Source organism: Ovis canadensis, chromosome 4 (assembly GCF_042477335.2).
Source record: "Ovis canadensis isolate MfBH-ARS-UI-01 breed Bighorn chromosome 4, ARS-UI_OviCan_v2, whole genome shotgun sequence".
Taxonomy (NCBI): Eukaryota; Metazoa; Chordata; class Mammalia; order Artiodactyla; family Bovidae; genus Ovis; species Ovis canadensis.
In genome coordinates this window covers 26987107-27001384 of record NC_091248.1, presented here as the reverse complement: position 1 = coordinate 27001384, position 14278 = coordinate 26987107, and the positions used below count along the sequence as shown (strand labels likewise).

The following is a 14278-nucleotide window of genomic DNA, read 5'->3' as shown; positions in this document are numbered from 1 at the left end:
ATGGATAGGGTGGGGTCATGGATACAAGAGAAAGTATTTAAAAAGAAGGAAGTGGTGACTTGTGCCCATTGTGGCTACAAGTTGAGTACGATTACAGCATAGAAGTAACCACTGGGCTGGGTAACATAGATATTATGAGTAGTTTAATAAGAGACAGTTCTATGGTTGAACTGAAGGAACACAAGCTCTATTAGAATGGTTAAGTAGAGAATGGGAGGTTAAAGATACTTCCTAAAATCAGTTGCCAAACGAAAATTTATTTTCTTATGTTTACACACAGTGAGTAAGGAATTTGGGCAAGATTCAGCAGGTTGATTCTTCTGCTTCATCAACTGGGTATCAACTGGGATGCCTCAGTGATACTCTCTGGGTGGCTGGACAAGTCTCAAGTGTCCAAAAAGGCTTCAGTTGTATCCACTGTCTTGGAGATAGCTAGAAGGCTGGCCTTAGCTGGCCACTTTCCCTCTCCACATGCTCAGACCCTCTCATATGGACACACCAGTGAGGTGGTCAGATTTATTAAGCAGAAGCTCAAGATGTAAGAGTAAGTGTTTGAGTGACAAGAGATGGAAGCCCCTGGTCTCTAAGGCTGTGCCTAAAAACTTGGACAGCACCACTACATTCTATAAATTAAGGCATTCACAGAGACAGCACCAGTGTCAAAAGAGGGATCTTGTACCACACTTTTCAACAGGAAGAGTGTCGAAGAATTTGTGGCCATTGTTAATCTGTTACAAGAGGTGATAAAATGGAAGCAGCAACTGTCGACAAGCCTAAGAGATTTTATCAGTGCTTTCTTACAGAAGCAGCAAAGAAAGCAGTAGGTAGTTAAAATGTGGGATCACAGAGTATTTTCCCCGGAAAACTATAAGTGAACCTAAAGCATGCCTGTATCTAAAGGCAATATTCCAGAGAAGAGGAAGATGTTGTAGAAGAGAGAAGCTGTAACTGGGACCAAAATTCTTGAGAAGGAAATTAAAAAAAAGAAACCCAGGGCAAAGAGAAGAGGTGGTCTCTCATGAACAGGAAAGTCTCATTCATGGTAACAGGAGAGAAGGCAGAAGGTTAGAGGCACTTCCTACCCTGCTTTGCTCAGAAGTCGCCTTATCAGTGATGCCTCCCTGGACATCCGTTTCTTAAATGGCACCTCAGTATGCCTGCTCTATGCCTTTCCCTGTTTTATTGTTCTCCGTAGAGGATGTGAATCCCCATAATGCAAACACGGATTATCCACAGCATATGCAAGAGTGATATATTTTACTGATTGCTGGCACATAACAGGTACTCAATGTCAGCCAAGAGTCTGGAATGAATGAACACCTTAGAGAGGCATGTGATGAGTGGTGCTGAAAGAGAAGCTTGATGTGCAGATGTCTCACGGAGCCACGTGGCGGTAGTCTTGGGGGAGAATAAACTTGTATCTTAAGAGGTGCCAATCACAGCCCTTCTTTCCTTTTGTGCCCTTTCTGGCTGAGTCACAGTGATCAAGTTACTGAACCCCTCTGAGTCACAGGATTAGGACCTTGTTGGCACAAAGTGAGCGTTCCTCAAAGCCTGGCTCTCCTTTCCCACCGCTCTCCGTTTCCTCCGACCTGCCTATTCTCCCCTTTCTGCCCGCTCTAGGCAGCTAGTTCTCTCTTTAAAGTTTCGGGAGCGCGCAGCACCTGGCTGCAGGCTCTGACCCCAACCAAGTTCCCGCAGTCCCGGGGCAGGGCGGGCGGGGTGAGCTGCGCCCCGTGGTGGGGAGGGCGGGGCCAACCCCAGAGCAGCCCTAGGCTGCGGGTGCGGGCGCGCAGGGTCTCCACCCCTTCTCCCGTCTGTGCGTCCATCCATCCTGCCGCCGTCTGTCCCAGGCCATGGCGAAGCTGTTGGTGCTCACCCTCTTGGGACTGGGGCTGGCATTCTTCAGGGATCACCGGTCTTCTTATCTGTGAGTTGGGCTGCAGCCCATCCCTGTACTGTCTGTCCTATCCACTAGCCAGACCCGGGAGTCTTCCCCCTCACCCTCCACTCCCAAGCTGGCTCCAGGCTCTTAGAAAATCAGAAGGCAAGTGCAGGATGTACATCCCAAAGCGATTTCATAAATATGCAACTTTCCCCAACCACCTGATCACCCTTGCTTACGGCCTGGGAGGGAGGTTAAGGAAGCGATTGCCCTTGGTGTGAGTGGCCAAGCTGTTGTCACACACCAATTAATTTTTCATAAATACTGGTGTATCTTGGCTACAGATTCACTTCTCAGATTTGCTGCAAAATAAATAACCAGACTGGAGGGGGCCTCTGATATTGTGAGAATTAGGGAAGAAGCTCCAGACTCAGTTGCCTGGCTGTGGCAGAAAACTTCCCAGCATGGAGATGCTCAGTTTGAGGCCTCGCTGAGAGTCAGAAAACTCCCCTGTGCAGTGGAGCAGATAGGAAGGAATGGCCACCTGCTGCAGTGGAGATGTGTCAGGGGTTAGAGGACAGACCTTGATGTCCTGGGTTCTTGCTGTGTCCCTTCCATTGTAGGATCTCTCACATTTATTTTTCATGAATATCAGTGTATGTTGGCTACTGCATCACCAAAGCCTCATATAAGAAGCACCCAACAATGTGCTTGGGATATAGTAAGTATTTAATAAATGTGTCCTGCTTCCCTTAAAGGGAAAAGTGCCTTTCTTAGAAGTGTTCTGCTTCCCTTAAAGGTTTTATAAATTTTTAAGTACTATACAAGGGGGAAAAGTGTTCTAAGAAAGTATCGGTGTTTCATAATAACTTTTTAATAGGGGTTCAAAGTCTAGAGATCATCCTAACCCTAACGATTAATCGGTCATACGTTATTGACTTTGAAGTAAAATATTACTAAAAATCAAACTGAACATTTTGGACTTTCAGAAAAAGATCATATGACCCTGTTGACTGTTTAGCAACATACATACATTCATTCAGAATACATTTTTGTAAATATTGGGATTTTCTAATTGTTGGTTACTTTTGGAATCACAAACTTAGAAAAAAGTAAGAAACAGACAGTGATTTGGGATTTTTAATCATGTAAAAATTAATTTGTGGATTTTCACTAATCATGGTACTATTTGTTGTCAAAGAAGAATATATACTTATATACATTATGCATTATATATAATATTAATACATTTATGTAAATACATTATATGTGTGTGTATAATGCATATATATATACATATATACATAAAGTATAGCTTTACCACTACTACCCTAAAAAGTTTCTCTCTCAACATGAAGTCTTAGCTTATTTGAGCCAGCATTAATATTTTCCCAAGTTTGTTCCTTGGAACACACACAAGTCACAAAACATGCTCTATAAAAAATAGGTTCCTTCAAAATCACTTCAGATGGTGATTGCAGCCATGAAATTAAAAGGCATTTACTCCTTGGAAGGAAAGTTATGACCAACCTAGATAGGATATTCAAAAGCAGAGACATTACTTTGCCAACAAAGGTCCATCTAGTCAAGGCTATGGTTTTTCCAGTAGTCATGTATGGATGTGAGAGTTGGACTGTGAAGAAAGCTGAGCGCTGAAGAATTGATGCTTTTTAACTGTGGTGTTGGAGAAGACTCTTGAGAGTCCCTTGGACTGCAAGGAGATTCAACCAGTCCATTCTGAAGGAGATCAGCCCTGGGATTTCTTTGGAAGGAATGATGCTAAAGCTGAAACTCCAGTACTTTGGCCACCTCATGCGAAGAGCTGACTCATTGGAAAAGACTCAGATGCTGGGAGGGATTGGGGGCAGGAGGAGAAGGGGACGACCAAGGATGAGATGGCTGGATGGCATCACGGACTCGATGGACGTGAGTCTGAGTGAACTCCAGGAGTTGGTGATGGACAGGAAGCCTGGTGTGCTGCGATTCATGGGGTTGGAAAGAGTCGGATACAACTAAGCAACTGAACTGAGACAAAGTAAATTTGGGAAATGTCTATTATAGCCTTTTCCTAGAGACTGACAGTGCATTCTGGCACACTAAACACTTTGAAAAGTCCTTCAGTAACAAAATACACAAAATGATTTTGCTTTGTCATTTCACAGACTTATTTGCCCACAGCCTTTACTCCCTTTCTTGGTACCACCTGTATAACTCTCCGGGATACAGTTTGAGACCAATTATTCTATACCATTGATTTGTACCAAGACTTAAATTTCAAGAGAAGTTGAGGTCTGGCCTTGGGCAGCAGGTTTCTGGAGCCCCCGAGCCTGACTGTGATTTGTCTGAAGGGACCAAAGTACACTATGGTCATAGCTTAACATAATGTCAGTGTCTGCAAGTCCCCTTGGTAGCCTTACCTGTGAATAGGTCGCCTCCCAGAACCACTTTGCCATGGGGACGCTGCAGTGGGAAGACCAGGTCTGGTTTGGAGTGAGAACTCCCTGTTTTACTTTCTCCACCTGAGTCCAGCACGTGGGGAGGGAGCCTCAGTCCTTTAACTTCTGGTTGTAATCAGATGACTGAGAAGAGAAAGTGGCCATGCGGTGGACCTGTGGTTTTTGAATGAAAAAGAGGGCTCGAACAGAGAGCCGAGTAGGAATAATGGGCAGCTGGGAGGATGGGTGGTTCAGTGCTAAAGAATCCATCTGTCAATGCAGGAGATGCGAGAGACACAGGTTTGATGTCTGGTGGAGCAGATGCCACAGAAAAGAGAATGGAAACCCACTCCAGTATTCTTGCCTGGGGAATCCCATGGACAGAGGAGCCTGGCGGGCTACAATCCTTGGGGTTGCAGAGTCAGATGTGACTTAGCAACTAAACAACAGGATGGGTGGTTATGGGGATGGATGGAAGATGGTGTAGAGCCTTCAAGCAGCTCAGATGGGGGAGGAAGGGAAATTGCCAGGAAATCTGCGTGTTTCTCCTCCAAGATGCCCGCATTCTGCCTCAGTCTTGTGTGTCTCCTCCCTTTACTCTGGCTCGCTCTTGCCTTCTTTCCTGCCCAGCGCCAAGCACCCTCACTTGGCAGACTTTCTCAAGAGCTCGCCTGAAACCTGAGACACGACCATCCTCTCACGCCCCATTGCCTGGCAACTTCTATACAAAGGATATTAATAAATCCACTTCTTACCTTTCACTTTGCCTCTCCTGAACTTCATTAAGTCCCGAGACTAGGTGCACGGTTTCAGTCAGAAGATTGGGGGTTGGAGTCTCACATGAGGTTCACCTGGGCTCCTGCCCCACGTGAGGCAAGATTGTGTTCGAATTCCCACCTGAGGTGTGCGGTTTCAAAAGGACATTCAAATCCTGCAGCCCCCCCTCTCCCCGCAACTTAGAACCAGCTGAAGAGAGCCTAGAGGATCAGTAAATTACCTTTACCCCCATTTTAGAGATAAGGTTTCTGAATTTCAGAGAAAATCATGAATCTGTCCGAGGGAGCGAAGGGAAAAGATTATATGCTGAGACCAGCAGCAAGGTCGAGGTGAAGCCTCAGAGGAGATACAACTTTTTTCCCCTCAGAGATGTGGCGTATGGGGCAGGTTCACAAGAAGTCCTATAGTCCTGGAGCAGGACGGAACTCGTGGACGGATACTAGATGTGCCTTGAGGGGTTCCCAGATGCTTCTGAGGTGACAGCAGCACAGAGGAAGGAAATAAGGGAGCTCCCTTGGCTTAGCAGTCTTTCCCGCCCATCTGTGCTGATGGCCGCTGAGGTTTTGCAGCGTGCTCACTACGCAGGCGCACTGCACTTCCAGTGAACGACGATGGAAACAGTGCCCCCTGGTGTAAGGAAAGTTGAACATGCATCTCTGGGGCAACTTCCTCATTTCTTAAATTGGTGGTGCTAGCCACTCCAGTCGGAGAAGGCAATGGCACCCCACTCCAGTACTCTTGCCTGGAAAATCCCATGGACAGAGGAGCCTGGTAGGCTGCAGTCCATGGGGTCGCGAAGAGTCGGACACGACTGAGCGACTTCACTTTCACTTTTCACTTTTATGCATTGGAGAAGAAAATGGCAACCCACTCCAGTGTTCTTGCCTGGAGAATCCCAGGAACGGGGGAGCCTGCTGGGCTGCCATCTATGGGGTCGCACCGAGTCGGACACGACTGAAGTGACTTAGCAGCAGCGTCCCAAATGCAGGAGACTTAAGAGACAAGGGTTCAATCTCTAGGTTGGGAAGATACCCTGGAGAAGGAAATGGCAACCCATTCCAGTATTCTTGCCTGGGGAATCCTATGGACAGAGGAGCCTGGAGCCTACCGTCCATAGGGTCACAAAGAGACACGACTGAAGCAATTTAGCAGGACGTAAGGCGTGAAACTCTTTATTACAAGGAGACAGCAAAGCTAGCGTTTATTAATAGTGTTAATATTTCTGCTACCCCGGTGCCCACTGCAGGCAACACACTCTAGTGGGAAAAGGGTAGTGGAGGATTCCAGCAGACCTGGGCTGGACCTCAGTTCTGCAGCCTTCAGGTCACTTTGTTACTGACCTGGATTCTTGGGCTTTTTAATCAACAGAAATTGATAACAGGTTAGAGGAGAAATTCAGGCAAGGGTTTTTTTGGGACTTGTGCTGCAGCAGAGGGAGTAAAAACAAGTAACAGGTTTCCTTGCTTGCTCCTTGCTTGGGAAGCAATCTGGTCACTTAAATGGGGTGAGGGTAGGTGCCTATCCAGTGGTCAGGCCACAGGGGTGGCTTAGGTGGTTGGCCGACCCGCTTGATGGAACTGTCTGTAGGAATCATGTGCAGTACCCTGCTTTTGCTCCGACAACTTATAAGTGACTGTTGGATTTTTGGTCCTTTTCGCATCATATTGTTGATCATTTGTTCCAACTGCCTTATGCATACAGTTCTTTTTAGTCCCTTATAGCTTTTCTTCTGTTGCTCTGGGAGATGTTTGTCCAGGTGCACGCATTGTAGCAAAGAGTCCCTGGTGTCAGCCTGCCTCAACTTTACCATTTTGAGCCTGTTTCTCCACCTAAATATTATGGGCTCATAATACCTATCACAGTAGGTATATGTATAAAATCCGGCCCATGAAAGATACTTTGTAAATGTTACTTTTTATTATTGCCATATGCTATCTCAAAAATCTACCTATGAATGATCCACTAAATGAGTGAAATTTGAATATATGTTGTGGTAGGACCTCCCTGAGACCCTAGGTTAAGGACAAATAATTCACTGGTCCTCCTCTATCAATGCAACCAACATCATCTTCTCCATCTGATGCACTAGCCTGCTAATTCCACAAAACAATTCGGCAGACATCTACCAAGTACTTTCATTTTACTTGCACGTGTACTTGTGCAAAGTCACAGGACAGACTAGGATGCAGCATTCAGTCACAGATTTCAGAATTTAGTGTTAGCAATGAGACTACAAACTGATTGCCATAAAACAACATGGAAAGAGACTCTGTAGATGTATGTGTGAAGATTTGTGAGGATACATGAAGGGGTTACTAATCCTATCATGAAAGATCAGGAGGAGTTACAGACTGGTCGTGAGTAGGAAACTTCCAGGTGGATTAGCAGGAAAGACTAGGTGGAGGGAAAACTTGCATGAGAAAGTGATGTCGAGAAAAGGATTCTTGGTGTCATGGCACCTGATTTCAAATCCAAATTCCAGGGCTTCCCTGGTGGCTCAGTGGTAAGAATCTGCCTGCCAGTTCAGAAGACATGGGTTCGATCCCTGATCTGAGCAGGAAGATGCCACATGTCGTGGAGCAACTAAGCCTGTGCGCCACAACTGCTGAGCCTTGTGCTGCCACCGCTAAAGCCACCGCACCCTGGAACCCGTGCTCTGCAACAAGAGAGGCCACCACAATGAGAAGCCCCCACTTGCTGCAACTAGAAAAAAGCCTTTGTTGCTAGAGGAGCAACAAAGACCCAGCAAAAAGAGAAAACAAACGAGTAAAATCATAAAAAAATTTAAATTCTATTCTTTTTAAGGATAGTAAGTTCCAGTGCTGGGAGGGATTGGGGGCAGGAGGAGAAGGGGACGACAGAGGATGAGATGGCTGGATGGCATCACCGACTTGATGGACGTGAGTCTGAGTGAACTCCGGGAGTTGGTGATGGACAGGGAGGCCTGGCGTGCTGTGATTCAGGGGGTCGCAAAGAGTCGGACACGACTGAGCGACTGAACTGAACTGAACTGAACTGAACTGAAGTCCCAGTAAAGAAATACTGAAGAATGAGGAGAGTGCAGTGGCAGAAGATAGACCGGTGAGGATACATATGGCCCCAAGGAAAGTTCTAAAATGGATTTCTTAATGCAAAGCTAAAGATTCTCACTTTGTTTTGTAAGGAGGTGGCATGTATTTGCAAAGAATAGTTCGTAACAGGGAGTATGTGATTTCTGGCCAGACTCCAGCAGCTTATTAATCAGCAACACATCACAAAGATTGAACTTTGTCCTTTAGACCTGGAACATTGGGACTTAAGCCCTTGACAAGATATTTCCTGATAACTGAAAGTAAAATAGAAGAACATGAGCTGGATTATAGTAACACAATCTGAGCTGTCTTTTGGCATTTCTTCCAGGCTTTTGGAAGCAGTAATACTGGTAAATTATGCTGGGCAGAGGACTGAGTGTGATCTTTGCATTTATACTTGGGTTCCAACCCCAGCTCTGCCACTTCATAATTTCGTAGACTTGAAAAGCCACTTAATCTTCGTCACCTGTAAAACAGGGAAAACAGTACCTCAGGGAGAGGTTTGAGGATTAAAGCAGAGTAATTAAAGTAGCTGAACTACAGTAACAATGATTAGTCTGTTGAGATTTGGGCTTCCTGGGTGGTGCTAGTGGTAAAGAACCCGCCTGCCAATGCAGGAGACGAGAGACTCGGGTTCAATCCCTGGGTCAGGCAGATGCCCTGGAGAAGGGAATGGCTCCCCACTCCAGTACTCTTGCCTGGAGAATCCCATGGACAGGGGAGCCTGGCGAGCTACAGTCCATGGGGTCACGCAGAGACTTGGCACCCACGCATGGCCACAAATTTGAACCAAAAGCAGCTGGGTGCTGACTGAATGCCTCCTTGTCTACAATTGGCTCCCTTTAGCTCTGATTATTCTGCCTTTTCCAGGTTAGAGATCAGCTTCCAGGAGAGAGAAACCTGAGTAAGAGTAGAGGCTAATCATTTCTGCTCTTGTCTGTCCTCTGTGAACACATCACACGCACTGAACCTTGCAAGCCCGTGTGATTTTGACTCTAAAAAGCTCATATGGCTATCCTTGGCATTTCCTCAAGTCTTCACCCACTCACTGATGGCTTGTCACTGACTCCCTTTTTCTGTGTCACTCTCTGTATTGTCCTTGATTATGACCGCTTGTACCTGTCTTTTGAGTTCCCTGGGGCACTCTGTACATATTCACTAAGCTTTTTGTAAAGCTACGTTTTCAAATGGTGGATCACAAAATCAATTTAGTAAAGTATGATCAGCCCTTATTTATTTATTTTAATTTTATTATTTTTAAAATTGAAGTATAGCTTCCCTGGTGACTCAAATGGTAAAGAATCTGCCTGCAATGTGGGAGACCCAGGTTTGATACCTGGGGTGGGAAGAGCCTTTGGAGGAGGAAATGGCAACCCGCTCCAGTATTCTCGCCTGGAGAACTCCATGAACAGTGGAGCCTTGTGGGCTACAGTCCACGGGGTCACAAAGAGTTGGATATGACTGAGCGACTAGCATATATTTGGTTTACGATATTATATTAGTCTTTCAGGTATACAGAATAGTGTTTCAATATTTTATAGATTATACTCTATTTATAGTTATGAAATATTGGCTATGTTCTCTGTGCTGTACAATATATTCTTGTAGCTTATTTTTCTCATATCTAACAGTTTGTACCTCTTAATCTTCTGCCCTTATATTGCCCCTCCCCACCTCCCTCTCCTATTGGTAACCACTAGTTTGTTCTCTGTATCTATGAGTCGGTTTCTCTCTTGTTATATTCATTCACTGATTTCTTAGATTCCACATGTAAGTGATAATATACAGTATTTGTCTTTCTCTGCCTGACATTTCACTAAGCCTAATACCTTCCAGCTCCATCTATGTTGTTGAAAATGGCAAAATTTCATTAGTTTTCCATGACTGTGTAAAATTCATACATGCACACACACATATACACATATACACATATGCACACACACATATACACATTACCTCTTTATCCACTGATCTGTTGGTGTGCTTAGGTTGCTTCTGTATCTTGACTATATCTTGGCTATTGTAAATCATGCTGCTATGAACACTGGGGTGCATGTATCTTTTCAACTAGTGTTTTCAGTTTCTTTGTACATATATGCAACTGTGGAATTGCTGGGTCATATGGTAGTTCTTTTAGTCTTTTGAGGAACTTCCATACTGTTTTCCACAGTGGCTGTACCAATTTATATTCCCACCAACAGTGGAATCATTTCAGTTCAGTCTCTCACTCACTGTGTCTGACTCTTTGCAACCTCATGAACTGCAGCACGCCAGGCGTCCCTGTCCACCACCAGCTCCCGGAGTTCACCCAAACCCATGTCCATTGAGTTGGTGATGCCATCCGACCATCCCATCCTCTGTCGTCCCCCTCTCCTCCTGCCTTCAATCTTTCCCAGCATCAGGGTCTTTTCAAATGAGTCAGCTCTTTGCATCAGGTGGCCAGAGTATTGGAATTTCAGCTTCAACATCAGTCCTTCCAATGAACACCCAGGAGTGATCGAATTTAGGATGGACTGGTTGGATCTCCTTACAGTCCAAGAGATTCTCAAGAGTCTTCACCAACACCACAGTTCAAAAGCATCAATTCTTCGGCACTCAGCTTTCTTTATAGTCCAACTCTCACATCCATACATGACTACTGGAAAAACCATAGCCTTGACTAGACAGACCTTTGTTGGCAAAGTAATGTCTCTGCTTTTAAATATGCTGTCTAGGTGGGTCATAACTTTCCTTCCAAGGAGTAAGTGTCTTTTAATTTCATGGCTACAGTCACCATCTGCAGTGATTTTGGAGCCCAGAAAAAGAAAGTCAGCCACCGTTTCCCCATCTATTTGCCATGAAGTGATGGGAACGGATGCCATGATCTTAGTTTTCTGAATGTTGAGCTTTAAGCCAACTTTTTCACTCTCCTCTTTCACTTTCATCAAGAGGCTCTTTAGTTCTTCACTTTCTGCCATAAGGGTGGTATCATCTGCATATATGAGGTTATTGATATTTCTCCTGGCAATCTTGATTCCAGCTTGAGCTTCATCCAGCCCAGCATTTCTCATGACGTACTCTGCATAGAAGTTAAATAAGCAGGGTGACAATATACAGCCATGACGTACTCCTTTTCCTATTTGGAACCAGTCTGTTGTTCCATGTCCAGTTCTAACTGTTGCTTCCTGACCTGCATACAGGTTTCTCAAGCGGCAGGTCAGATGGTCTGGTATTCCCATCTCTTTCAGAATTTTCCACAGTTTATTGTTATCCACACAGTCAAAGGCTTTGGCATAGTCAATAAAGCAGAAGTAGATGTTTTTCTGGAACTCTCTTGCTTTTTCCATGATCTAGCAGATGTTGGCAGTTTGATCTCTGCTTCCTCTGCTTTTTCTAAAACCAGCCTGAACATCTGAAATATTGTTCCTTTTTTTCCCAAACCCTCACCATTATTTGTGGGGTTCTTTTGTATTATCATTATCTTTAAATAAATGAAACAGAATTGAATAGAAACGTTAAGAACATATCGCATTGATTAGGGGAAGTATCCTTTCACAAACTTTGTTTCAGGTATGTGTGTGGTGTGCTGTGTGTTTCCACCAAATAAAATGCTTTTCCTAATGTGGGTCTTAGTCTGAAAAGTTGATAAAGCTCCAAAGTTTCCCTTTTATTTATTTACTGCAAACTTTTGTGACTATATGTCAAATTTCCATTGTTGGAATACCTGTTTGTTTCTCAGTCATGGAGGCAGATCCCAACTTGCCTTTGAAGTCTGCTTTCCAAGTTCATGTCCATCATTCAGGGACCGCCCTCTCCTTGCAGCCAGGCTTTCCTCATCTGTGCCTTCACCTCTGCATCTGAAGCATTCAGACTGGTAAATCTCTACTCCATGCCAATAATGAACTGAGGCTCTTTAACAAAACTGATTTCTAGAGCTCACTGCTAGCCTCTTAAGCTCAGACCCTATTAGAGGGTGAAAATGCTAGCTAATAGCATAGTAGTAGGACTAGTGGGAACATGCTACACTTTTTTTCTGAATGAAAAGATGGAAGATCAGTCACCGCCAAATTCGTGTTATTTTATACCAGGCTGTTAACAATTTTATTCAAAGTGTCTAGTCACCCCTTCACCCATCCTCTTCCTTCTATGAGAGGACTTCTCCGCCTATCTTTAGTCAAATAAGATTTCTAGGGCTGGTTGGATAAGCATTGCTACTCACTCTGACTATATTGTATCATTGTTGTCCCTGTTCAATCACTAAGTAGTGTTGGACTCTTTTCGACCCCATGAACTGCAGCACACTATCCTTAGTGCTCAGAAAAAATGTTTATTGTGTAAGTCTCTTGGCTGAGCTAATGTTGTGGTCCTTTTCTCTCAAATGCCACGTCAACAGCTCAACAGTTCTGTGCTACGTGCGCAGGCAGCCTGCTGGTGCCTCCTTCTCACCGCTGTTCTTTTTCCCTTGGTCATTCACTCAGATGTCCCCCAGGAAGTTCATGCATCCCGCTTTACTGTTGTGTGTGTGTGTGTGTGCTGTGTGTGTGCTGTGTGTGTGCAAGCATGTGTGCGTGCGATGCCTTTAAATATGCTGGCCTTGGGTAGGATTTTCTGAAGCTATAAATCCTTTAAGCACACCTGCATTTTTCAAGTAACACACCTGAAATCAGGCGCCCAGTCCAGGCTTTGGGGCCACACTGGGCAGATGGCCTGTCAGCAGCTCTAAAACATCAAATGGAATCAATTGGACCCAGGTTGTTATTTAACCCAAACGTCCACTTAGGGCTCCTAACATGGGTGATGAAATAGTTTCTGTTCTGAAAGGAACCAAGCCCTGAAAGGACACTGCGCATCTTTGTGTATCCACCCAGGGCTTCCCAGGTGGTGTAGTGGTAAAGAATCCACCAGCCAACAGGAGACCTAAAAGATGCGGGCTCAATCCCTGAGTCAGGAAGAGCCCCTGGAGGAGGGGATGGCACCCCACTCCAGTACTCTTGCCTGGAGAATCCCATGGACAGAGGAGCCTGGTGGGCTGCAGTCCACGGGGTCACAGAGAGTCGGACACAACTGAGCACACAGCACGTCTACCCGCCTCTGGTAAATACACACTAAACGTTGTGCCCAGGGGCCCCGTGCGTCTGGCCCAGGCCTGGTCTGACAGAATCGCTCAGGGACAACTAACCCTGGGGTTGAAACCCGGGCAAAGTTTGGTTAAGGAGAATGTTACTGGCTACTTACTTTTGCAGCTTAGTTAAATTTCTGGATTGTTTTATGCATATTTTATTCCTTTTTTTTTCTTTCTCTTCCAGAGCAAGAATGAACGCTTCCCGAGAAGTAAAATCGGTAGAACTTCCTAACTGTAAATTAATAAAAGGAATAGGTAAGCATTAGAGAGGAGGAAGTATTACCAAATGCATAAGTATCTGATAATACTCCACTTGAAGTATTACCTTGTGAGTTATTTGATTAATACACCTATTTAATTCTGTTCAAAAATGAAACTACTCGCCAGGACAGGATTACCAAGTCAATGTGTTAGTCGTGTTAGTCACTCAGTCAAGCCCGACTCTTTGCGACCCCATGGACTGCAGTCCACCAGGCTCCTCTGTCCATGAGATTTTCCAGGCAAGGGTACTAGAGTGGGTTGCCATTTCTTCTCCAGGGGATCTTCCCAACCCAGGGATCAAACCCAGGTCTCCTGCACTGCAGGCAGATTCTTTACTGACTGAGCTACAAGGGAAGCCCCCAAGTCAATAGTTAGTTGTAAATACCAGATTACTTGACCTTCAGCTCTACCAACCTGTCATCAAGGGGTCTGACCGCTTTTTGATTATTTGTTTTTGTTTGGTTCATTTAGCAGAAACAATGGTCAGGAAGCATTTGATTTTATGGTAATATAACCTGAACAGCTGGCAGAGGAGGGACAGAAGGGGAAAGAGTAATGAGTAAAGGGTAAATGTTTATAAAGGCCTCGCACACCTTTGCCAGCACCGCAGGCCTTCTCCTTATACATTTCTCTTTTAATATCTGGGAGGCAAAATTTTCCCAGAAGCTCTCAGTAGATTTCCCCTCAGATCTCATTAGTCAGAGCTAGACAACGGGCTGGTGCCCTAGCTGCAAAGGAAGCTGGGAAA

At 45.0% G+C, this 14278-nt stretch overlaps 1 protein-coding gene across 1 annotated transcript in view; it reads left to right on the top strand.

Moving 5' to 3' along the window:
* The first annotated feature begins 1609 nt into the window (after nucleotides 1-1609).
* The window catches only part of PON1 (paraoxonase 1), a 33303-nt gene continuing 20634 nt past the window's right edge, over nucleotides 1610-14278 (top strand). Inside the window, exons 1-2 of the mRNA XM_069587467.1 lie at nucleotides 1610-1930; nucleotides 13454-13524. Coding sequence (XP_069443568.1) covers nucleotides 1857-1930; nucleotides 13454-13524 — 145 coding nt within the window. The 5' untranslated portion in view covers nucleotides 1610-1856. The remainder of the gene's footprint in view (nucleotides 1931-13453; nucleotides 13525-14278) is intronic.